The 24,611-nt window shown below is 41.9% G+C and overlaps 1 protein-coding gene across 1 annotated transcript in view; it reads right to left on the bottom strand.

Moving 5' to 3' along the window:
• LOC115097993 (disheveled-associated activator of morphogenesis 2-like) overlaps positions 1-24,611 on the bottom strand; it is a 108,126-nt gene that overhangs the window by 13,032 nt on the left and 70,483 nt on the right. Inside the window, exons 8-11 of the mRNA XM_029614228.1 lie at positions 23,174-23,336; positions 19,803-19,914; positions 5,119-5,209; positions 559-645 (exon numbers count right to left, since the gene is read on the bottom strand). Coding sequence (XP_029470088.1) covers positions 559-645; positions 5,119-5,209; positions 19,803-19,914; positions 23,174-23,336 — 453 coding nt within the window. The remainder of the gene's footprint in view (positions 1-558; positions 646-5,118; positions 5,210-19,802; positions 19,915-23,173; positions 23,337-24,611) is intronic.

The following is a 24,611-nucleotide window of genomic DNA, read 5'->3' as shown; positions in this document are numbered from 1 at the left end:
CACGCTAAGCCATTACATAGCGTACTACAGTCCCAGATCTTTTAAAATCTAGTACTGTCACTGAATGTACATTTTGTTCATCTTTCTTAAACCTCTCTGGCATTTGAATAGTTAAGTATTAAATTGCACAGCATGTTAAACCTGAGGAACTGTCTACCATGTATGTCAATGGTCAATATTTTACATGTAAAGTCAGTCACTGAATGCTGATATTAAGTTGTAATGATCTTGTTATTGAGAATTAATGTTGTCTCCAATATTATTATCATACAGTAATTAAATTTTGTAGGCATGCTACGAATTCATCCTGTCATTATAAAGTGACAAATCAATTGTACCAAAATGGTGTTTTACAATGCAGTAATTTATTTTGTGGACTCTGACAACAAATGATTTTTAATTTTCCTGTTGTGAAACATGGAAACATGATGGCAGATAAGAAAAAATGGCACCAGAATGTCTTGATAAATTACAGTGCTATAACGGCTAGGTGTGTATTGTTCCTTCTATAATTACTTGATTTGAGTTATGTATTAAGAAAGCAATCGCATTACTTACAGGCTGGAGATCTTTCATACATTTCGGAAGTTCTCGGATTGCAAGTAAAATATCCAGTCTTCTGTTTAAGTGAGGAATCTTGCACATCTACATTTAGGAGGACACAAAAACAGGCAGCAAGCCAATGAGGAGAAAAATAAATAGCTTTGTAGAAAACTAGAAATCACATGCATGTGACTGGCCCGGGGGAGTAGCCTAGTGCTCAGAGCAGCAGACTGCAAACAACAGAAAGCAGGGTTCAAATCCCCATTGAGCAAGTCACTTCATCCTCTGTTGACTCAGGTACAAACTTACCCACTCATTTATCAAAATGCGCTAAGGCGTTTTCGCATGTGTTAAGGGCTTATCTCTCTCTCTCTCTCTCAACAATGGTCCCCCAGTGGTTGAATGCAGGAAATACAACAGGTCTGGCACTTATCGCAAAGTCTGAAAATGTTATCACAAGTTGTGCTAACTTAGCTCTTCACATAGGTAATTAGCACAAATTGCGATATAAACTGTATATTAGCATAAAACACACCCCTTTTGCTATCACATGCGATGCTTATCGCATTTTGATATATCCAGGCCTTAGCTTGTGAGTCCTCTGGGGACAGGGAAATATCTATAGTGCCTGAAAAGGGAAACATAAATCAATAATATAAATGTTTCTGCAACAGCACTGCCCACCGCCATGGGAGAGAGCTGGATTTGTTTCTGAAGTGCAGCCTCTGCACCTTGGGCCAGCCAAGAGTGGGGAATGCAGCAGAGGCAGTGCTCACAGCCCTCCTGAGGACAGGAGGCAGGAGCTCCAGCCATCAAACAACACTCACTCACTATACTCAGGGAATAGGTGCACTAGATTCAGGAGGGTGCCCAGGTTCAGAAGGAAGAGGAAGAAAGGATAGCTAAGGTGGCAAAGCAAAGTGACAATTGCCTTTTTTTTTTTTCAGGTGTGTAGACTGGATGGGCCAGCCAGTATTTTTTCTGCTCATATCCGCTGCATTATGTTACTGTGTTATGACTGACATGGTGATGGCTGCACCACACGGGATGCAGGAGTCATAAAAATCAGGAAAATGCCTGGATAATTCCAAATCAGGGGCGCATTGGCCTATCGGGGGATCAGGCTTCCCCCGGTGGGCCGGTCTAGCTGGTCACGTGGTCTCGACCACGTGGCTCTTCCTCAGCCCAGCCTCAGTGCCTCCCAGTCAACCCCCCGCCAAAGACCAAGCCGGCGGGGGCCGAAGAAATTAAAATCGAGGCCGGCGGAGGCCGAAGAAAAGAAGATGGGCGCCTCCTAGCCAGCCTCAAGTGGGGGCTGGCTGGGAAGTGCCCATCTTCATTTTTTCGGCCCCCGCCAGCTTGGTCTCTGGTGGGAGCTGGCTGGGAGGCACCCATCTTCTTTTCTTCGGCCTCTGCCATGCCGGCGGGGGCCAAAGAAATTAAAATCAAGGCCGGCGGGGGCCGAAGAAGTGAACACCGGTGCTGCTAACCGCCGCCAGAGACCAGCTGTTCAGCTGGGGGCCTTAGATCAGAAGGGTGCTTCTGTGTGTGTGTGTGTGTGTGTGAGAAAGGAATGGTGCTTGTGTGTGTGTGTGTGTGTGTGAGAAAGGAATGGTGCTTGTGTGTGTGTGTGTGTGTGAGAAAGGAATGGTGCTTGTGTGTGTGTGTGTGTGTGAGAAAGGAATGGTTCTTCTGTGTATGTGTGTGTGTGTATGTGAGAAAGGAATGGTTCTTCTGTTTGTGTGTGTGTGTGTGTGTGTGTGTGTGTGTGTGTGTGAGAAAGGAATGGTTCTTCTGTGTGTGTGTGTGTGTGTGAGAAAGGAATGGTTCTTCTGTGTATGTGTGTGTGTGTATGTGAGAAAGGAATGGTTCTTCTGTGTATGTGTGTGTGTGTGTGTGTGAGAGAGAAAGGAATGGTTCTTCTGTGTATGTGTGTGTGTGTGTATGTGAGAAAGGAATGGTTCTTCTGTGTATGTGTGTGTGTGTGTGTATGTGTGAAAGGAATGGTGCTTCTGTGTATGTGTGTGTGTATGTGAGAAAGGAATGGTTCTTCTGTGTATGTGTGTGTGTGTGTGTGTATGTGAGAAAGGAATGGTTCTTCTGTGTATGTGTGTGTGTGTATGTGAGAAAGGAATGGTTCTTCTGTGTGTGTGTGTGTGTGTGTGTGTATGTGAGAAAGGAATGGTGCTTCTGTGTGTGTGTGTGTGTGTGTGTGTGTGTGTGAAAGAAATGGTGCTTCTGTGTGTGTGTGTGTGTGTGTGTGTGTGTGTGAAAGAAATGGTGCTTCTGTGTGTGTGTGTGTGTGTGTGTGTGTGTGTGAAAGAAATGGTGCTTCTGTGTGTGTGTGTGTGTGTGTGTGTGAAAGAAATGGTGCTTCTGTGTGTGTGTGTGTGTGTGTGTGTGTATGTGAAAAAGGAATGGTGCTTCTGTGTGTGTGTGTGTGTGTGTATGTGTGTGTGTGAGAAAGGAATGGTTCTTCTGTGTGTGTGTGTGTGTGTGTGTGTGTATGTGAAAAAGGAATGGTGCTTCTGTGTGTGTGTGTGTGTGTGTGTGTGAGAGAGAGAGAAAGGAATGGTTCTGTGTGTGTGTGTGTGTGTGTGTGTGAGAAAGGAATGGTTCTTCTGTGTGTGTGTGTGTGTGTGTGTGTGTGTGTGAGAAAGGAATGGTTCTTCTGTGTGTGTGTGTGTGTGTGTGTGTGTGTGTGTGTGAGAAAGGAATGGTGCTTCTGTGTGTGTGTGTGTATGTGAGAAAGGAATGGTGCTTCTGTGTGTGTGTGTGTATGTGAGAACGGAATGGTGCTTGTGTGTGTGTGTGTGTGTGTTTGTGTGTATGTGAGAAAGAAATGGTGCTTCTGTGTGTGTTTGTGTTTACGTGGGAAAGGAATGGTGCTTCTGTGTGAGACAGGGAATGTGCTTCTGTGTGTGAGGCAGGGAGGGTGCTTCTGTATGTGTGTGGTGTATATGTGAGCCAGGGAGGGTGCTTGCGTGAGTCAATGTGTGTGTGCGAGAGAGAGATGGAGCATGATTTTGGCTGGCTTGTGGCTGTAACAGAGAGAGCATGTATGTGATTGAGCCTGTTTGTAAGTGAGATAGAACATGGGTGTGATTGAGAGCTTGTGTGTAAGTGAAATAGAGAGAGCATGTATGAGATTGAAATCCTGTGTGTAAGAGGGAGCGAGAGCATTGTGTGATTGAGAGAGACTGGTCAGAGAGGTGACGTGTGTATGTGTGAGACTGATCAGGGACATGACTGGTATATTTGTGTGTGTGTGTGTGTGTGTGTGTGTGTGTGTGTGTGTGTGTGTGTGTGTGAGAGAGAGAGAGAGAGACTGGTTGGGGAGATGATTGGTGTGTAAGAGACAAAACTGGTCTTGAGGCTATGACTGGGGTGTATGTGTGAGAGAGAGAAAGAAGAGACTGGTTGTGGTCCCTAAGGAAGAGGACCGTGAGGACAGCTTCAGCAGCTACTGCTGCTTCTGGTGTGGCCTGCAAGGGAAAGGAGTAGGAGAACTGCTGTAGAGGGTAAGTAAAGGTGGCTTTTTAAGTTCATTTTTGTTGATTGACTACCATTTTAATTATTGGGTAGTATGTGATGTGTCTGCTGCTTGAAATATTTTATTGGTGTTTGATAAAGGTTTCAAAATTTGCTTGAATCTTTAATTATTGGATATTCTATTCATCAGCAGTTTTGACATTATTTTATTAGTATGATTTTATAATTATGATTCATGATTCATGATTTATAAATCATGAATCATAAATCATGAATCATGAATGGTGACATTTTTGTTTTTCCATTGTTGCACTGTATAGAGTCTGGCGTGATACGTTTTACAGTTTAGTTTTTGTCTGCACATTTCTATTTATACTTTATGTGGCTTTATTCTGTATTTGGTGAGAGTTTGTGTTCTGCATGCAAAGACTGAGATGAAGCACTCTTTTAGCATGTGGTTTCTCTGTAGGGATGTGTAGTAGCTTGGCCTGTTCTGTTTTCCTGATAGGAGGTGTATTGATATTTTAGATTCTGGTGTAATATTTGTGGTATTCTTTTTCATAGGTGGGGTTGTTATTCTTTGAGTTTTGGCAAATAGTACTGTGTTGATATGGGAGGACCATGCCGAAATATAGTGGTGTGTACATATATATGTAAATTATATATGTAAATTATATTGTATATGTAATTGGGTACCCTTGGGCCAATATGGAGAAAAATCCCCCGGGCCACTATTTTCCCACAATCCGCCCCTGTTCCAAATGAAGACTTATGGGCCACAGCCCGCATCCAATTGAGCTGCAAACAGAAAGGTGCAGAAGAAAGCTGCTGGGCCAGACAGAAAAGTAGCTGTACAAGATATTGCTACACTGAATACTTGCATTCAAACCTGCCAAATCTGAAGTGACGAGCCAGGAGGTCCTCATGCTAGCAACACCTTCTGCATGTTTGGAAAGTTGTTGGATAGATTTTTTTTTTTTTTTCAAAATATTATCTTCATGATAAAATGTATTCTTATCTACTTCTACAATTGCTACTACCACTAATAGTAGGTACCTGCGTAGCTGCAGTATGTTTTCTTACCTCAAACATAAATTGGTCAACAATATGTAGCTCTGAAGGAGAACCATGCAAGGACTGGTATAGTTGTATATCTTTCGGTGTTGGCACATATCTGGAAAAAATAAGTATAAACGAGAAATACGGTATATTTCATGCTAGATTAGGTAATTTATTGCCCAATGAATTTCCTGCCATGGCTAGAACCTGCTGAGGCCAGATCCAAATTCAGGTTCTTAAAAAAAGTCTGGGGTGGTGAGAGTATTTGTAGGTGGGCTCCCCTTTCTCAGCCCAGCTGGTGACCAGACAGAATTTGCCATAATGAACATTTCTCTGCTCAAAAGATGTCCAGCACTACGTAGAAAAAAGCGACCGCCCTGTCCATCACTTCCCCCAGAGAGGGAGAAGCCCAAAACGTTCTGGAAAACAAGAAGATATGGAGGGGGCTGTACTCACTGAAGCAAGATAACTGTTTTGTTGCAAAAACAATTACTGCATTCCCTATAATAAGCATCGTTACCAAGCAATGAAAAGTCAAAAATGTGCATTCTCGTCGTATGTGCAGATTTTGTTTTAAAAATTTTTTTTTTAATGAAATAGAATTTAGCATAATTTTGCACCTGCACAGCTACAAGTGATCAATGTTCATTAAATTTTGGAAAAACCTTTTCACTAATTTATAGGTGGTAATAAAGGACCTACATGGCAGAGATCTGCTTCGTGTAAAAATTTTGTGTTGGGCTTCGTTTCGGGGCCCCCCCCCCCCACGGGAATTTCGTTTTTCCCACGGTTCGGGATTTTTTTTTCGGGGGCCCCGATTTTCGGGTTAGTGCGCACTATCGGGAGTTAGCGCGCACTAACTCAAAAATGAATTTTTTTCGAAATTTCAGAAAAAATTCAATCATTTTTCAGTTCTCCTGAATCATTCCAAATTAGACAAAATCATTGACATTGCCTAATTCGGGAAAAACAATTGCACATCCCCACTAAATGGTCATTTTGTAATGGGAAATGTAAGGTCTGTGCCATCTGTGCCCAACGCAGATATGATTGCTGTTTTGTGCTGAAATCTGTAGATTCTTTGTACTTGGGAAAGGAATATGTCTAAGCAATACTGAGTGATCTCCTCTGATTGCTTCATGAGGTCTGATGCACACAAGGTTGGTAACTTTCAAATCTAGGAACATGGCCATTGTAAAACCTGCGCGCACGTTATAAAGTAGCGGGTCCATGTAAACGTGTACCTGATTTTAAGTGGGCACGCAAATCCCGCTTCTACCACGTACGTTGGGTGATTTTAAAAGGGGTGCGCTCTGACACCATTACCGGTTTACCAGTTCATCCACCAGTTTGTCCAGTTAACAGCTAGGTCCTCTAGACTCCCTAGTTTGAAGGTCTCATTACTCGAGACCCTTTAAACCCCTCCAAAATAGCTCAATCTTTTACATAAGAACATAAGATATTTATGCAGTTTGTATACCAATATTCATGAAAACTTCATATCGGTTTACATCATATGTCTTTGTACAAATCCAACAATGCATACATTAAACTAATCAATGACTAAACCAAGCTAAAAAAACAATCAGTTCAGTGAGTACATTTAAAACATATTATAAAACATAGTTACTATAAAATCATTAATAAATAAATTTAGATTCTAACATCAAAGTAATTCTAGCTGCCCATAAAACTAATAAATAATGTAAAAAATATGTAAGTACAATAAAATAAATGATATATTAAAGTGAGGGGACCAGACTGACTATGAAAATGCTTGTTCAAATAGCCATGTCTTGAATTTTTTCTTAAAAAAATGTAGGTGTGACTCAAGCCTTATGACAAGAGGTAATGCATGCCATATGTTAGGACCTGCTAGGGATAAAGCTCTGTCTCGAACAGCATTTAAATGTGCTAATTTTGGGGACGATATGGATAATAATGCCTTGCCAGAAGATCATAAATTGCATTGAGGAGTATGAATGTATAGGGCAGCATTAAGCCATTCGATTTTGTCACCGCATATTGTTTTGTGTATTAGGGTCAAACATTTGTAGTGAGATCTATAGTAAATGGGGAGCCAATGGAGGTCTTTCAGAATTGGAGTTATGTGATTGCATTTTTTACTATTAGTTAGAAGTCGGGCAACAGCATTTTGTAGAAGTTGTAAAGGGTGAATCATTGATGCAGGGAGGCCTAATAGAAAGCCTCCCTGCATCAATGTAATCAAGTTTGGAAAACAAAAGGGCCTGAGAACTGTTCTAAAATCATTGGGGTGTAATAAAGGTTTGAGTTTTTTTAGAATTTGTAATTTGTAAAATCCCTCCTTTATTATAGTTTAAATGGACTTCTTAAAATTAAATTTGCTATCTAAAATGATACCTAAATCTCTTACTTCGTGAATGATAGTATGGGTATTATGTAAGGATTTTATTTCTGACGTTGCTTTATCGTTGAGTTTCTTACAAAGCAGTAAAATTTCTGTTTTGGAATGGTTTAGGGATAAGTACATCTGAGTGAATAATTGTTGAATTAAATTGAAATATATATTCCAGAGTTTCAAAGTGTTTTCAATAGATCCTCTATAGGAAGTAAGATTTGCACATCGTCTGCATAAATAAAATGTGTAAGTCCTAAGCCAGCCAAAAATTTACAGAGTGAGGACATATAGATATTAAAAAGATTCGGAGATAAGGACAAGCCCTGAGGGACTCCAAAATTAAAATTAATCGGGTCAGATTCAGCAGAGCCTAGTTTAACTTTATATGCCCTGTTAGAAAGATAAGATTTAAACCACAAAAGAGTTGTATCAGCTATACCAATTTCTTCAAGTCTGTTTATCATTATGTCGTGGTTAATTGTGTCAAAGGCCAATGAAATATCATGTAAAATCAAAAGATACGAATTTCCATTGTCTATCCCTCTTAATACAATATCAGAGAGTGAGACAAGTAATGTTTCCATGTTAAAAAATTTACGAAAACCGAATTGAGAGGGGTAAAGTAAATAATTACATTCAAGGTAATCCATCAATTGTTGGTTGACCACCTTTTCTATTAATTTTGATTAAAAAAGGAAGTGTAGAAATAGGTCGGAAATTGGATAAATTGTCTATTTCTAAATGTACTTTCTTTAAAATTGGTTTAACAACCGCACACTTTAACAAGTCTGGAAATTATCCTTCGATCAGAGAAGTATTGATGATGTTGGCTAAGGAACTCGAATACTGTGTATAATTCTGGTCGCCGCATCTCAAAAAAGATATAGTTGCGATGGAGAAGTTACAGAGAAGGGCGACCAGAATGATAAAGGGGATGGAACAGCTCCTCTATGAGGAAAGACTAAAGAGGTTAGGACTTTTCAGCTTGGAGAAGAGACGGCTGAGGGGGGATAGGATAGAGGTGATTAAAATCATGAGAGGTCTAGAACGGGTAGATGTGAATTGGTTATTTACTCTTTCAGATAATAGAAAGACTAGGGGGCACTCCATGAAGTTAGCATGTGGCACATTTTAAACTAATCGAAGAAAGTTCTTTTTCACTCAACGCACAATTAAACTCTGGAATTTGTTGCCAGAGGATGTGGTTAGTGCATTTAGTGTAGCTGTGTTTAAAAAAGGACTGGATAAGTTCTTGGAGGCGAAGTCCATTACCTGCTATTAATTAAGTTGACATAGAAATTAGCCACTGCTATTACTAGCAACAGTAACATGGAATAGACTTAGTTTTTGGGTACTTGCCAGGTTCTTATGGCCTGGATTGGCCACTGTTGGAAACAGGATGCTGGGCTTGATGGACCCTTGGTCTGACCCAGTATGGCATGTTCTTATGTTCTTAATTTTTATCGGAATGGGATCAAGAGGGTGGGTGGCAGGGCTCACCTTATTTAATAAATTTACAAATTTCTAAGGATGAGACATTGTCAAAGGTGGACCATTTCAGGTCCGGGTTGGTGGGCAGTGAAATCTGTTGGTGGGTAGGATGGGCCAAATTACAAATTACCTTTCGGATTTTCTCTTTGTTTAAGTTACCTTGGGGGTGGAACGGTCTACTGGTATTGGTCAATTTAGAAACATAAGAGAACAAAATCTTGGGATTAAATTGAAATTTATGTATTTTGGCAGAGAAAAAGTCTCGTTTAGACAAATTAATCTTAGATCTATACTTGCTAAGGGCAGATCTATAGTGTGCAAGTGAGGATGAATTTGGATGTTTGTGCCATTTCCTGTGAGAATGGTGTAAATCCCGTTTAATAGATTTTAATTCAGGTGTACACCAAGGAGCTTTGTGTTTTGAGAATGGATGAATCCATTTCTTAATGGTGAGACATAAGTTACCATACTGGGTCAAACCAAGTATCCATCGAGCCCAGCATCCTGTTTCCAACAGTGGTCAATCCAGGCAACAAGTACCTGGCAAGAACCCCAAAATTAAGTATATCCCATGCTACTGATGCTAGTAATAGCAGAGGCTATTCCCTAAGTCAACTTGATTAATAGCAGTTAATGGATTTCTCCTCCAAGAACTTATCCAAATCTTTTTTAATCCCAGCTACACTCCCTGCACTAACCACATCCTCTGGCAACAAATTCCAGATCTTAATTCTGCAGTGAGTGAAAAAGAATTTTCTCCAATTTGTTTTAAATGTGCTACTTGCTAACTTTATGGAGTGCCCCTTAGTCTTTCTGTGGGGAGATATCCCATGTTTTACCACTGAAAGCATGAAATATGAATCAAAATAGCCAAGAAATATGCAGGCCAAATACTGACAGGCCAAAACACTGTCTCAGTGGAAAATAAGAGACCTTGCCCTGATAAGAACTTTACACTGAAGGATACGTTATCTAGATCTGCCTATTTGTAGGTGCCTGTTTAAATTTAAAAAAAAGGACAATAAAGCAGCTAAACCCCTAAGCAGGAGTCATGGATCAGCCAACAAGTCCAGAGGTCAGAAACACACCCACCTTTGGAAGAAGGGGGCAATCTGAGACAGAGAAAAACACTATGGCATAACAGCTTGGCATACAGACGTGGCAGTTCTCTCATTGAAAAAGTGGGAAGGGGGAAAAGATCTGCAAAGCGGCAAAGACCCTCTACCCACTATGTGATTATACCCGAGCTTATGCATATTTATCAGCTGGAAAGTATAAGATGGTGGTAAAATAAGAGACTGGGAATGAAGGACCCCTGGGAGCGAGACCCTGAAAAGGGAGTGAGACCCTGAAAGAGCGAACCCTGAAACCAGAGCAGAGCGAATCCTGAAACCAGAAACCAGAACCCTGAAACCAGAGCAGAGCGAACCTGAAACCAGAGCAGAGCAAACCCTGAAACCAGAGAAGGGACCCCGAAAGAAAAGGAACCCGAAGAGCAAAAGGGGTGTCCTAAGGGGACCAGCATCCCCTGCTATCGAGGAGGGAGAAGACAAGCTGTGGCCAGGAGACCAGAGAGAGTAGACGCCCTGCTCAGATGCGGAAAGTGACACAGAGTCTGAGACAGTGAGGGGTGAAAGCAAGCCCCCAACAACCCAGCAAGTACCAGAGCCAGAAGCCAGTCTCCATCCTGGATCACCGCCAGCTCTGCCAGACCCAAACCCAGGAACCAAGTCCTTCCCAGCACACATTCACCAGACCTCCAGTCATCGTCTGCTTCAGAGGTGAACAGAGGGGTATTGCCTAAGCTGGGACCAGGAGTAAGTGAGTTAGCCATAAGTATTAATATATTAAGCAGGCTAAGGTTTATGGCATGTTTGTTATCACCCATGGTACAGAACTTTCTTTAGGGAAAACTGGTGCTTAGTGACCAGGATGTTAGAGAGAGGAATTGTTTTTATTTTCTAAATTCTACAACCTCCCAAATCTGATAAATGTCTGTTTCTGAGGAGAACATATTGTCTTTTTCCTGACTTAGGATCGCAAGTAAGATGGGAGGGAAACTGGAAGTGTCCTGTAGCAGACAGGTCCCTGCAACCCTAAACTTACTTATACTTCTGTTATCTGAAAGTGTAAATAACTGATTCACATTTACCTGTTCTGGACCTCTCATGATTTTAAAGACCTCTATCATATCCCCCCTTCAGCCGTTGCTTCTCCAAGCTGAACATCCCTAACTTCTTTAGCCTTTCCTCATAGGGGAGCTGTTCCATCCCCTTTATCATGTTGGTCGCCCTTCTCTGTACCTTCTCCAGTGCAGCTATATCTTTTTTGAGATGCGGCGACCAGAATTGTACACAGTATTCAAGGTGCGGTCTCACCATGGAGCGATACAGAGGCATTATGACATTTTCCGTTTTATTCACCATTCCCTTCCTAATAATTCCCAATATTCTGTTTGCTTTTTTGACTGCTGCAGCACACTGAGCCGACGATTTTAAAGTATTATCCACTATGACGCCTAGATCTCTTTCCTGGGTGGTAGCTCCTAATATGAAACCTAACATTGTGTAACTACAGCAAGGGTTATTATTCCCTGCATGCATCTTCTATAACTTACACACCATCAATAGCAGAAGTAAAGTTACACAGCAGGGGACCTCAGCACATGCTGGGGTGCGTAAATATTTATGTGCACATCTTTTGACCAGGCCCCAACACAGCCCTGCCCCTCCCCTTTCTGACAGGTTTTGAGATGTGCGCACCACGGCATTTACACTTTTTAAAATATAGTCGGTTTGTGCATATACAAATCAGAGAAAGGAAGGAGGAAGAACTTCAGGCTCTAACCAGTACTCTGTTTGGATGTCTTTTTATTCTGTACATTTTCCATTCTGTTTTCAGCTGTGATTAAGTATCCAAGGGAATACAAGCTTTGATTAAAGGGAAGAGATGTAAGTCAATAGTAATTAAATGCTGATAACCTGAAGTTGCTTCTTTCTTCATAAAGGCAGAAGATATGTTGGTGTTTGAAAAAAAAATAGAAGTGTGTGGATTTATGCAAAAATGGTAAGAAAAGCCATTAGGTGGATCAACGGTTGTTGTTGGGTTTTTTTTTAATGACTTTGCAGGCAATTTTTAAACAGTGCCAGGTACAAAAGTCTGAGGGTCCTTTGGACCCAGGGCAGATTTTAAAAAGGATGAGAGCACGTTCTCTTTGAAACCTGATGCAGAATCCGCAGGTGAATAGTACCCGCAGAAAAAGTGGAGAGTCTGAAAATTGCTCTCTTTGGTGTTAATTTTCAAAAGGTTTTCTATGCATAAAACTGACACATGCATACTTGTGTGCTCTTTTGGAAACGTTGCGAGCATGCACATAAATATTAACAGGAGGGGAAAGATGGGGCCGTTTAAGTGCCCACTTTCATGTGCATGAAGTGACTAATGTACATTATTGAAAATTGCGCTGTTTATGTACGCAAAAATTTGCTGACCACCAATTAGTTATTCAATGAATATTCTCCTAGATTCATCATTTTGCTATATTTATGGCAGAATGATGAGATGCAAAAAAAAAAGAGGCGGGGAGATGATAGTGGGCAGCCAGCCTCATTGCAGCGGTGCGGTTTTGCCTGCTGCAGTGCAGCTGCGCCGTACACTATTGCCCCCATAGCGCCACGGGAAAAGGTGTAGTTATTTCCTGCAGTGCGGCCGGCGATAATGTGAAAAACTTTATCGCCCGTAGTGTTGCCGGGAGATAACTCTGCCCAAACCCCGCCCAAACTCCTCCCCTTCCCCTAAGAAGAATAATATCACTGCGACGCAGCCGGTATCACATGCAGTAGGGCCTTATCATGTGCTATAACCGGCACATCGCAGAATAAAGAATGACCCCCTGATTATAAGAAAAGAAAGCTGGTCTAAAAGAGCAGGTCTAAGAGAGCTGCACCTGCTTTTGAATGAGGGTCTGCTCAGTTCAGATCTGGTACGCTGGCTATAGAGCTACAGAACGGCTCTGAGAAATCTAGGAGCGTGTGTGTGTGCAGCCAAGCTATTTTATAACATGTGCACATATACATGCACAAGTTATAAAATAGCCGCGTCCCTGGGCATGGGCTGATGCACGCGCACAAATGTATGCTTGCACACTGGTTTGAAAGTTACCGTCCCAGTTTAAGTCTCCTAAATTTAGCTGAATTTTCAGTTGAAAATGTAGGTGCCTACATGACTGAAACTAGGAACCTATTTAGGTAGGGTGCCTACATTTAGGCATTCAGCATTTTTTGAAAATTGGCCTCTTAGACCAAAAGCTTGAGCATAAAGAGTGGTTACCAGGGGCATTGTTAGTCCTGAGCATGCAGGGACCTTGCCCTGAATCTCCTCCTCTATGCTCTGAGTCTCCTTCAGCAGCTGTCAGGCCATGAAAAAAAGGAGAGGCCCAATAGGTTTGCCGTGGATCCCATATCATGCTTGCTGAAGAGGAGTCCCAACAGGCTATCAAGAACCCCCATCCCACAGCAGCCGAAGAAGAGGCTCAACAGGCCACCATGGACCCCCATCTTGTGCTGGCTAAAAGGGAGATCCAAGACAGACCACTGCAGACCCCATTCTTTGGTGGCCAATGAGGAGGCCCAGCATGCTGCTGCAGACCACCATCCCAAAGTGGACAAAATGGAGGCCCAACAGGCCGCCGTGGTCCCTATCCCATGGCAGTTGAAGCAGCAGCCCGAAAGGCCACTGCAAACTCAATCCCATGGCAGCCAGAGTCTCCACAGGCCACCACAGACCCTATCCCATGATGGCCAAAGAAATGGCTCAACAGATCACCATGGATCCCAACCCACGGTGGCCGAAGAGGAGGCCCAACAGGCCACTGCAGACCTACATCCCACTGCAGCCAAAAAGGAGGCCGAACAGGCTGCCATGGACCCCATCCCATGGTGGCCATAGAGGAGGCCCGATATGCCACCATGTAACCTATCTTGTGGCAACTGAAAAGAAAGCCCAATAGGCTTCAGGGCTAAAGGGGAGATCCCTGAAAGCCTTTGTGAGTGAGAGACAGCATGTGGGAGTGTAAGTGTCTGTGTGCATGAGAGAGCCTGTGAGAATGAGAGTGTGTGTGTGTGTGCACTCACGCATGTCAGTATTTGGGTGTGTGAGAGAGAGCCTGTGGGTTTGAGAAAGAATGTGTGAGAGTGGGAGCAACAGCCAGTGTGTGTCTGTGTGTGTGATGTGTGTGGGAGCCTGTGGGCGTGGGTGAGAGGGAGCCTGGGGGCTTGAGAGCATATGTGTATGTGTTTGTGTATATGAAAGAGATAGAGAGAAAACATGTATGAGAGCATGTGTTTGTGGGACAGAGGAAGTGTGTGTAACAGATCTGTGTGTGTATGAGAGCATTGTGTGTGTATATGAGAGAGAAAATGTGTATGAGAGCATGTGTGCACACGCACACGTTTGTGTCTGTGTGTTAGAGAGGAAGTGTGTATGAGAGCATGTATGAGTGTGTGTGACAGAGCATGTCCGTGAGAGAGGGAGTATGTGTGAGAGAATGAACCTGTGTGTGTGTGTTTCAAAATATGCATGTATAACAGACAGAGGATAAAGTTTGTGTGTCACCACATCCCACCCCACTAATCCAAGACATCTCAAGGTGACTGGAAATCAAAAGTTCCCAGGTATGGACAGTGGAGGATTTTTATCCTTATGAGATTCAATTATTGGGTGCTATTTGATATGTCTGTTGATTTGAAACATTTTATTGGTGTTAAATCAATTTTTTAAATTTTGTATGCATTTTTAATTGTTGGATATTATTCTGTTCATCAGCTGTTTTGAAATATTTATGCTTTTTATTAGTATGTTTTACTATTATGATTGATGTTTTATATTACTTGATTTTATTGTCTGATATTTTATGAGGAATGATATTTTTGTTTTTCCATTGTTGCACGGCATAGAGTCTGGCTTCCTGCGATTTCCAATTTAGTTTTTGTCTGCACATTTGCATTTCTACTTTATGGTCTCATTATTCTGTATATGGTTCAAGTGTTTTTCTGCATATGTGACTGAGATGAGGTAATCTGATAACTTATAGTTTCTGTATAAGGATCTGTTTTCCTAATAGGAGGTATATTGGTGTTTTTTATGGCCTGGTATAATATTTGCAGTGTTGCCTTTCAAAGGTAGGGTTTTTACTGTTTGAGTCTGGCAGTTAGGGTTTTATGGCATGGCCGGCTTTCTATAAATTCTGAGTACATTTTTTGCAGGATTTTGTATATACAATGTTCTTAGCAGTGGAAGGAGTTCGAGATGCTGTTACTGAGGTGACACCTGAATTTGAATAATATTTTTCTATGGTGAGTGTTCTGCTCTGCACCCTTTGTTGGAGTCGTCTCTGTGAATGCAGAGTATGTTAAAACTTGAGGTGCAGGTTTTATATTGGGATTCTGTTACGCTTGGCGGTTCACAGCCTCCCGCGAGCCGCCACACTCTCTTCAGTGTTCCCCAATGCCGAAAAAGGCCACACACGGAGCAGGAGCCCTGAACACAGGCCTCCTCCTACTTCACGGTTGCCGCAGCGATCTCACAGCTCACAACATACCCACTCCCTGAAGCGCGCGCGGGCTGATCCTGTCCTTCTTAAAGGGCCAGCAGTGGGAATCAGGGCCCCAGTGCCCCTTGATGACCTCACTGCCCCAGGGCCATTTAAGGCTGGTTCCTGCTTCCAGTCTTTGCTTTGGGAGTAGGTCAACTCCTTTTGGAGTAGCGTATTGCCTGCATTCCTGGTTCATGAATCTAGTCCTCGCTTCCTGGTTCCTTCTGCTGTTCTTAGTTCCTATGTTCCTGTTCCAGATCCTGGCTGTTGGTTTGCTCCTGAATTCTGGTCCTCCCCTAGTCCCTTCTCTCCTTCATCTGGCTCCAGCGTCCAGTCTTCTATCTGTAGTCCTCATCCTCCTCTCGTCTTCCCTTTGGATTGGTCTTCTGGTTTTGTCCCTGGACTGGACATAGGAACATAAGAAATGCCATGCTGGGTCAGACCAAGGGTCCATCAAGCCCAGCATCCTGTTTCCAACAGAGGCCAAAACCAGGCCACAAGAACCTGGCAATTACCCCAAACACTAAGAAGAATCCCATTGCATACTGATGCAATTAATAGCATGGCTATTCCCTAAGTATAATGATAATAGCCATAATGGACTTCTCCTCCAAGAACTTATCCAAACCTTTTTTGACCCAACTACCCTAACTGCACTAACCGCATCCTCGGCAACAAATTCAGAGCTTTATTGTGTGTTGAGTGAAAAGAATTTTCTCCGATTAGTCTTAAATGTGCTACTTGCTAACTTCATGGAATGCCCCCTAGTCCTTCTATTATTCGAAAGTGTAAATAACACTGACCTTGTGCTTTGCTGCTTGCTTCTGGCCCTGGCCTGTATACCTACTTTGCTTATTTTCTGCTGACCTCTGGCTGTTCCTCTGCTTTCCTGTCAGCATGCTGGCCACTGTGTTCCCGACTGCCTGGACTTCCACCATCACAGAGGCCCCCCTCCTAAGACCAGCTGGCCCCGGCAGCCGAGGGCTCAGCCTAAGGGGAATGTGGGCTGATATTGGTGAAGCTCCAGCTGGGCCTGCTGATGGTGGGGGCCTGTGGGGCTCCTCCCCACAGGTAGTGCCAACTCCCCCTCAGTCCAGGGGTCCACCACCACAACAGATTCGGTCCTATCTTAATTATACCCTATACTTCACTTCCATGTGTAAGAATGTTTATTGATCGATGCTCTTGAATAATTTCAGTGGTAGTTTTACTGGATAGTTGAAAGTGGCCAGGGGTTTTCTTCTGTCTAGAGACAGCTGTATAGGAACTTAGAAAAGAGAATATTTAAGTGATGTCCAATTATGTATTTTTATAGGATCGAAGGATCGGAGGAAGTTGCTGGTCATGATTGAGTTAAATATGAAAAATCTCAGGGGGAGGAAAGAAGGGCTTATGGGCCTATGCCCTGAATCTTTAGGTATGTCTGCTGGCTGGTATAAACTCCTAAAGAGTCCAGCAGATGTACTCCCAAGGTTTCAATCCCTCCAAGGAATTATTATTGACGTGGAGCAGTAGAGAAAAAGAAAATACATCATCTAGAAATAAACCCACAAAATGAGAGGAACGTGAGTGCGTTCCTATACTGATAACACAGAGGGATGTGCATCTTTTTTGTTCACTGTACCACCTAAAGAACATCAATTTACAATGTAATACACAATTATATTATTCAACTATTCTCACCAATTTGACAAGAAATTTTTTTTTAAAATTATGTAATTTTATTAAACATGTATTTTTATTACAGGGATAACATATATAAATATATATCAATTTTCTAAAAGAAGAACTTTTTTAAGACATGTATCTTATATCTTTTAATATAGTGTGGATACCCAAACTACCCTCAATTTCCCACATGAATACAAACATTAAATATCCCATAAATTAAAAATATATACAAACCATTCACTCATCCACATTCATACAATCAATTACTTAAAAACCTCCCCACAATATTGCATCTTTCCCAAAAACATATACAATGCACAGAGATTCAGAATACGGGTATTCTGTTCAGTCATTTGGTTTGAGTTATTCATTTTCCACCCATTTTCTGACCGGGAGGAGTCAGAAGGGAGGGAGGTTTCTTTCAGATTTTTTGGCGGAGTTATTTTTTTCAGAACTAGTGTGTGCACTACTCACAAATAATGATCGCTATTCACCAAAGGGTGAATTTTAAAAGCCTGGCGCGTGCCAAACCGTGAGATACGCGAGCAGGTGTAGCCGGCGGATTTTTAAAAGCCGCCCGTGCACGCACAAATAAAAAGTTTGCAAAAAAAAAAAAAAGGGTTGGACGTGGCCATGGTCTCGGCAGAGCATGGGCGGGATGTGGGCGGGATGTGCACATAAGTATTTACGTACACAAGCGCGTGCCAGGGTCCCCTGACACGTAACTTTACCACTGCTATGGATGGCATATAAGTAATAAAATTTAAAATAATTGTGCTAACAGGGTAAGAGAGAGGCTATTTAACTAAGGGGGTTAGGAAGTCCTATCGCTTAACTGGGCCAACTGGGACGCTCATATCTTACAAAATGGCCACGTCCTATGGTGTGAGCTGGCAATCGCACGTACATGTGCGCCCACGGGTCAATATCAAAGTTACCATCCAGTACGCTATTACTTTTGCTGCTACTTAACATTTCTATAGCGCTAATCAATATACGCAGCGCTGTACAAAAACATATAGAGGTCGATATTCAAAAGCCATTTAGACGGATAACTTAAGTTATCCATCTAAATGGCAATACCAGCATACTCAGACACTTATCCAGTTAAATTCTAGCCTGATAACTGGCTATCCGGATAGGATTTAGCCGGATAAATGAGGGGCGTTCTGGGGGCAGACAAGAGGCATTCTGGGGAGGAGTGGCATTAGCTGATAATTTATCTGGCCAACTCTGGTTAGGCTACAGACCTGTCCTAAAGATAGCCGGATAAATGTATCCGGCTATCTTTAGGACAGGTCTGTAGCCTAACAGTGGCTGAAAATGGACCCCATAAGAAACAGTCCCTTCTCAGTACAGCTTATTTGGAAATTTTATTTATTAACATAATGGTAAATGGTTGTAAACAGGACAATCAGGGGTTAAGATTTAAAAAGCAGCCTAAAAAAGGTGGCTTACTAGACAGGATTTAAATAAGGCAAGAGAGGGGATCTGATGCACCAGCTCAGGAAGTTTATTCCAGGTGGAAAGCACAGAGTCGGGACACAAACTGAACCAAAAATCAGCACATTTGGATCAATTTCTCCATCTGGATTATCTGAAAATTTCTAGAAATTGATAAAATCTCCTGGATTTGCCATCTAGAGGGCAGTGGCTAATTTTGTGTATTTCTGTTTTGAGATCCAAAGTATATTTCTGCTATAGTCATACCATCCGGACACTGAAAAATGCCACCGGTGTGTAGAAAGTCAAGGGGATATTTCAGTTTTTGTGCCATGTTCCTTGGTGATGGTTGTTCAATACACGCCAGATTTTATGGTGGATATAACAATCTCAGTTCTGCCCCATGAATGTCCCCATGTACGGTGTTCATGCAGTAATCGAAATCTGTGCGTAAGTCTTTATGTGCGCAAGCACACGCCAGGGTCCCTACTGCGTAACTTCACCTCTGCTATGGATGGACGGCATCCATAGTACAATAAAGAAAACTATGGTAGTCAGTGGGGATTTAAGGCTGGGGGCAATTAGGGCAAAAGGGAAGAGAGTTAGCTAGGGGAATTAGGAAGTCCTCTCCTTTACTGGGGCGAACTGGGAAAAGAAGTAATTGCGTTGACGTGCGCGTCTAGTAACCCCACACACACACACACACACACACACTTACGCGAGCAAGGCAGCATTTCTGCACACATGCGCACATCAATATGAATTCGGGTGCACATGTATGCGCGAACTGCCGATTTTAAAACACGCACATGTATATGCATATGTGCGCGCGTATGTTTTAAAATTGCCGCGTCCATGTGCGCGCGGCTCTTAAAATCTACTTCATAATGAACAGAATTGGCCCCAGCACAGATTCCTAAGATGTTCCATTAATCAGCTTATTTTAGATAGATTCTGTGAGTTTTTTCAGCTAATGGAATTATGAATGTACTGAATTATGAATGTGTATGAAAGGTCCGCGAGTGGACGCTAATTATGGCTTGACAGTTGGCATTACTGCTCACAAATTTCAAACTCTGCTAACTTAACCTCTTTCAGTGAAAGAAATAAAGAATGTAATGCAAAATTTACCTTCTTAGTGCTGTAATCTGCTCGTCAGTAAGCCCACCACTGTCTTCATGTAAAATTAATAATTTTTCTTTCAGTTGGGTTGGTTTAATGTTGAAACTCTTAAGAACAATATCTAAAGAGGAGGGAAAGAACAGTTCTTAAACTTATTTTAAATGCGCGCAGGAAATAAAATCTGGGACAGTCCAGCTGCTCCACAGTCCTGGGTAAAATTAACTCCCAACTCATTCCCCACCGAAAAATCCCAAAATAAAATTCAGAACCATCAGGCTTACACTTTATTCTAAGAAACACAAATACCCTGGGGAGGTTAATTTTCAAAGGCCTATTCACTAGGGATATGCTTTTGCTCGAAATAAAGCAGGAAATTTGAGCATAATTTCCTTTTTTCAATTCATTTTGTTTGGCAAACGAAACAGATGAAAATTTGTTTTTTGTTTTGTTTCATTTTCCACTAAGCAGCCACCAGCCCTAGCTAGGGTCTCTCACCTCTCCTTCTCCCCCGCCAAACAAAAACTAGCACTGCAAAAAATTAAACATTCATAGCCTGCCCTCCCCCCCCTCCCCCCCCCCCACACCCACCCTCCAACCCCCTTGGATGCCTCCCACTGCTTCCTGGGGGTGGTGAAGTCTAAAGGGGGAAGGAGTGTTCCGCAGTCCCTCCTGCTCCGCGGGTCCATTTTTCAAAATGGCAGCTGTCGGCGCTGCGGGACCTCCGTACCTCAAACTTGTGCCGACACAGCAGGACAGGTGCACCCGGGGCTCATTCCTGTCCCCTTTGGATTTCAGTGACCTAGGGAAGGGGGTAGGAGGTGTCCGAGAGTGGGGGGGGGGGCAGGGTGTGGAAAGGCTCTCAGGCATCCTGGATTTTTTTGAAATTTTTGTGGCGTTGGATTTTTTTTTTTTTTTGGATGGGGGATCTGAAGCAGGTTTTATTTCATTGTTTTGTTCTTGTTGGGTTTGGGGAAGGGGCTCCATTTGTTTTGCATTTTATTTTATCTCAAATAAATGTCAAAAAATGAAAAAAAAACATTTTTTTTTTAAATTGAAAACGAAAAAACATTTTAAAATTAAAATGCATATCCCTAATTTCCACAGGTAAAAGAGTGTTTTACCCCCATTAATGGCCGGTTATATAAAACTGTCCGTCCGGAATGCAGGCACACATACGCGTGCATGTGATAGTCGCATGTAAGTTTACCCCAGAGATATTCCCGGGGTAGGGGATGGGGAAGGGTTTGCATGTATGTCTCTGAAATTTCCCAAACATTTAGCAGGTGTACCTGTCTGCAAGTAGTCTGGGGGGAGGGGAGGAATAATGTTCAAAAGGAAATGTGTGCACGTATGCGTAGGCGCACACAGGTCTTTTCCTCTGAAAAATGAAAATTGGTGTAACTTATGCACCTACTTGCCATCTGATTTATGCAACTCTTACAACATTTGCAACAATGTAGCCGAAATGATTTTTGGTCTTGCAGAGCCGGGAAGAAATTTATTAATGCAGTGCCATCTGGAGGCACACAAGGGTAGTAATATGTTCATCATTAATCCAGTGCCGACCAGTTGGTTAATTTGTCAATGCTGATTCATTTTTTATTTGCCTGGCATCACATTGTAGATGTATTAGAAAGTACCACGTAGCAGTGGAGTCCAGTCCCTAGATATGTGGAAGATTGTTTTCCAGTACAGGGGCAAAGAGACAGACACTGTGCAAGGTTTTAGCAGGTGGAATCGACTGAAGCAATATTTAACAGCATGGCTGGAAAGTTGACAACTGTGGAAGTCTTAAGAATTAGAACATGTGGTTCTATGCAAGCTAAGAACAGAAAAAGCTCAGATATCTTAATTTATATGTGTGTGTGTGTGTGTGTGTGTGTGTGTGTGTGTGTGTGTGTGTGTGTGTGTTACAAATACTAGAGAATTGTAAGGTTAATAAATTGTAAGGTTAATAAAAAAAAGTGCGAAACTTGCTGGGCAGACTGGATGGGCCGTTTGGTCTTTTTCTGCCGTCATTTCTATGTTTCTACGTTATGCCTTAAATGCTTTTGGTGATACCATTACCATGAAATCAAAGATCAATTCATATCAATATGAAGTCATATCTGGTCAAATAAGTTTGAAATGCCACTTTAACAATAATTTTCTACACTGCATATTTTTATTTGTAACAATAACAATAAATAGAACTCAATTGGGCATTTTTTTTATCTATTGCATTTTAATCACTTATGAGTTATGATATAAATGTATGAATGTTTATTTTCTCTGTTTGTTTGTTTTTTAATTGTAAATCATCTCAAGCTTTTCACAGTAGAGGCAAAACAGAAAAGTGTATATAAATAAATAAATAAGAGTGGGCATCGGCAGTCTTTGGAAACCAGGGGTCAAAACATCACTCACTAACTATTTAAGGGGAAACCCTTGCACCTCATCATGTACAATTGTTCTGTTTACATCATGAAGGTTCCCAGTTCTGGGCTGACCTGTGCTTGCTGGCACAAGAAATTGTTTCATTATATTGAGAGTTTCCCTAGAATTGGGAGACATTACTTCTACATCCAAAGAATGATTTCTGTTCAACCATAAGGTAAAAAAAAAACCCAAAAAAGATAACTATCCAGAAACGTGCACAATTTAAAATGAGTAGAGGAAATATACCAATCTCTTCAATTTAGCATACACAAGTATTACATAGATGTAATTTGCTAGATTTGTGTTTTGGTAGGTCAAGTTAAAAATGCCTGTTTCCTGGGACTGTTTCTAGGGCATCTGGTGATTGATTTGAGATCCTTTGGCTCACCTCATGATTTCCCTACACAAAATTGTCCCATTGGAATGGGAATTAATGGAGAAATCTGAGGGAAACGACGCTGGAATTCTGCGCATTTTCCGCAGGTCCAGACATTGCGCAGCGCACATAACTGCAGCCAGTGTAACATGTAATATGCGTTATTTGCAAAGCACATGCCAAGGATGCATTCTGTGGCTGCACAGGACGCATGCTTTGCTGGCAGCATTTAGCAGTGTGCGTGCTATGGCTTTATGTTACACAGGATGTTGCCAAGACATAGAAGCGTGCATGCACTTTAGAGGAGTAGACCATTTGCTATGTCATACAGGCACAGGTGCTATTAGGGATATAGACTTGTACTGTTGGGGAGCAGAGAGTGCGTTATTGCCCAGCCCAAATACTCTCATCTGCAATTCATATGCACAAAAATGGTGTGTTGCTGTTGTCAGAGGCAGGGGCAGAGTTGCTGGGAAAATGAGAGTACACGTTTAGATGCTTCTTTACCCTATTAGGCAGGCACTTCTACTAATACCTTAAGAATTTGTGCATTGATATACAATTTAAAAAAAACATACATACTTACTAAAGTTGTGTGCAATTTTTGAATCTAAAAGAATAGGTTGATTTCCCAGCGACTCACTGGCTGAACTATACAGTGGGTCCTGGATCTTGAACTGATTAAAAATTCTGGAGATATCTATCTTCCTTTTGTCTGGGTTATAACATGCCCAAACGGATTTACCAATCTGAAAAATAAGAACAAGAAGGTAAGGTTTAATGAGGTCTTTCCTGCAAGATTTTCAGCTGAAATTCTTATGGGTCTGCAGACCACCAGGATGTGAGAAATCCCTGGGCTGGTTTTTATTTTCAGTTACAGAAATATTTTTCACATCAACATGGGGAGGGTATAAATTACTCTCCCCCCATGAAGCAGGCATTACCGGCACGACTACAAGCTCAGCTTCAAAGGGGAACTCGGAAAAATGCGGCTGGCATGCACAGGTGCAAAGTGCGCACCACAAAGTACAAAGAGGTTTAAAAATTAAAATGCTGCAGACTCTTTTACTCCCCTAACTCTTATCTCTGGGGGGGAAGGGCAATAAGCAAGGCACATTCTTATGTGAGTAAAAACACATTTACCCACGTTAAAAGCTTTGGGGTCAATGCAATACCGTGCGCTACGGCTAGCGCAAGGCTTAACATGCGATCGGACGCGCATTTTGGATGTGCGTCCATAACCCTGCTGCAATAAGGGGATTAGCGAGTCCAAAACACTCTTCCAAACTGCCGCGTAGCTAATAGCCCTCATCACATGTAAATTCCATATAGATGAGGCTATTAGCTAATACCTGCTGTGCAAAAAATCTCCCACATGGCCATTGCGCCCATGGCTGGCGTAAAGGAATAAGACAATCAAATGAGCTGGTGTATAATGTGAATATCTGAGCCTGCTAATAATTGTAAATCATTTTATCAATGGTTTTATCAAGAGGAAAAAAGACCTCAGCACTGGTATCATTTCTGAATATTTAATCAGATTTGAGACCAGTCGGTCTTGTAATAACCTCTTTTTTTATTTTTATTGAAAACTCTCTTTTTTTTATAGTTTTAAATTTTTCTTTAAAACGAATTTAGTGCTGAATCAGCTACTTTCAGTCTTGTTAATGCCAAGCTTCCGGTGCCTCATAAATCGGTTATTTCAAAAACGCTTTTCAGGCAACATCATAACTATCAGAACCCAGGTAATATTTTAACAAGTTATCGCAGTCTGTGCAATTATTCCATGAAGCCCACAGACCAATGAAACTTATATCGGCAACTTATAGGCGTAAAGTTACTTTTTCTTGGAAGTTAATTTCCTTCTTTGAGATTTGAACGGTGCTCAACGTTACTAAATAAGAGGAACCACAGAAAGAAGATTCTGGTAAAAAAAAAAAAAAAAAGTCTTGGGTAAGCATAAAAATAGTAATTCTGGGCGCCCAATATAAACGCACGAGATACACAGTCCAGGTCGTGCGTCT

The sequence above is a fragment of the Rhinatrema bivittatum genome, chromosome 8 (genome assembly GCF_901001135.1).
Source record: "Rhinatrema bivittatum chromosome 8, aRhiBiv1.1, whole genome shotgun sequence".
In the NCBI taxonomy this organism is placed as follows: Eukaryota; Metazoa; Chordata; class Amphibia; order Gymnophiona; family Rhinatrematidae; genus Rhinatrema; species Rhinatrema bivittatum.
Note: the sequence above shows the minus strand (reverse complement) of the source record. Positions and strands in the feature narration are given on the sequence as shown.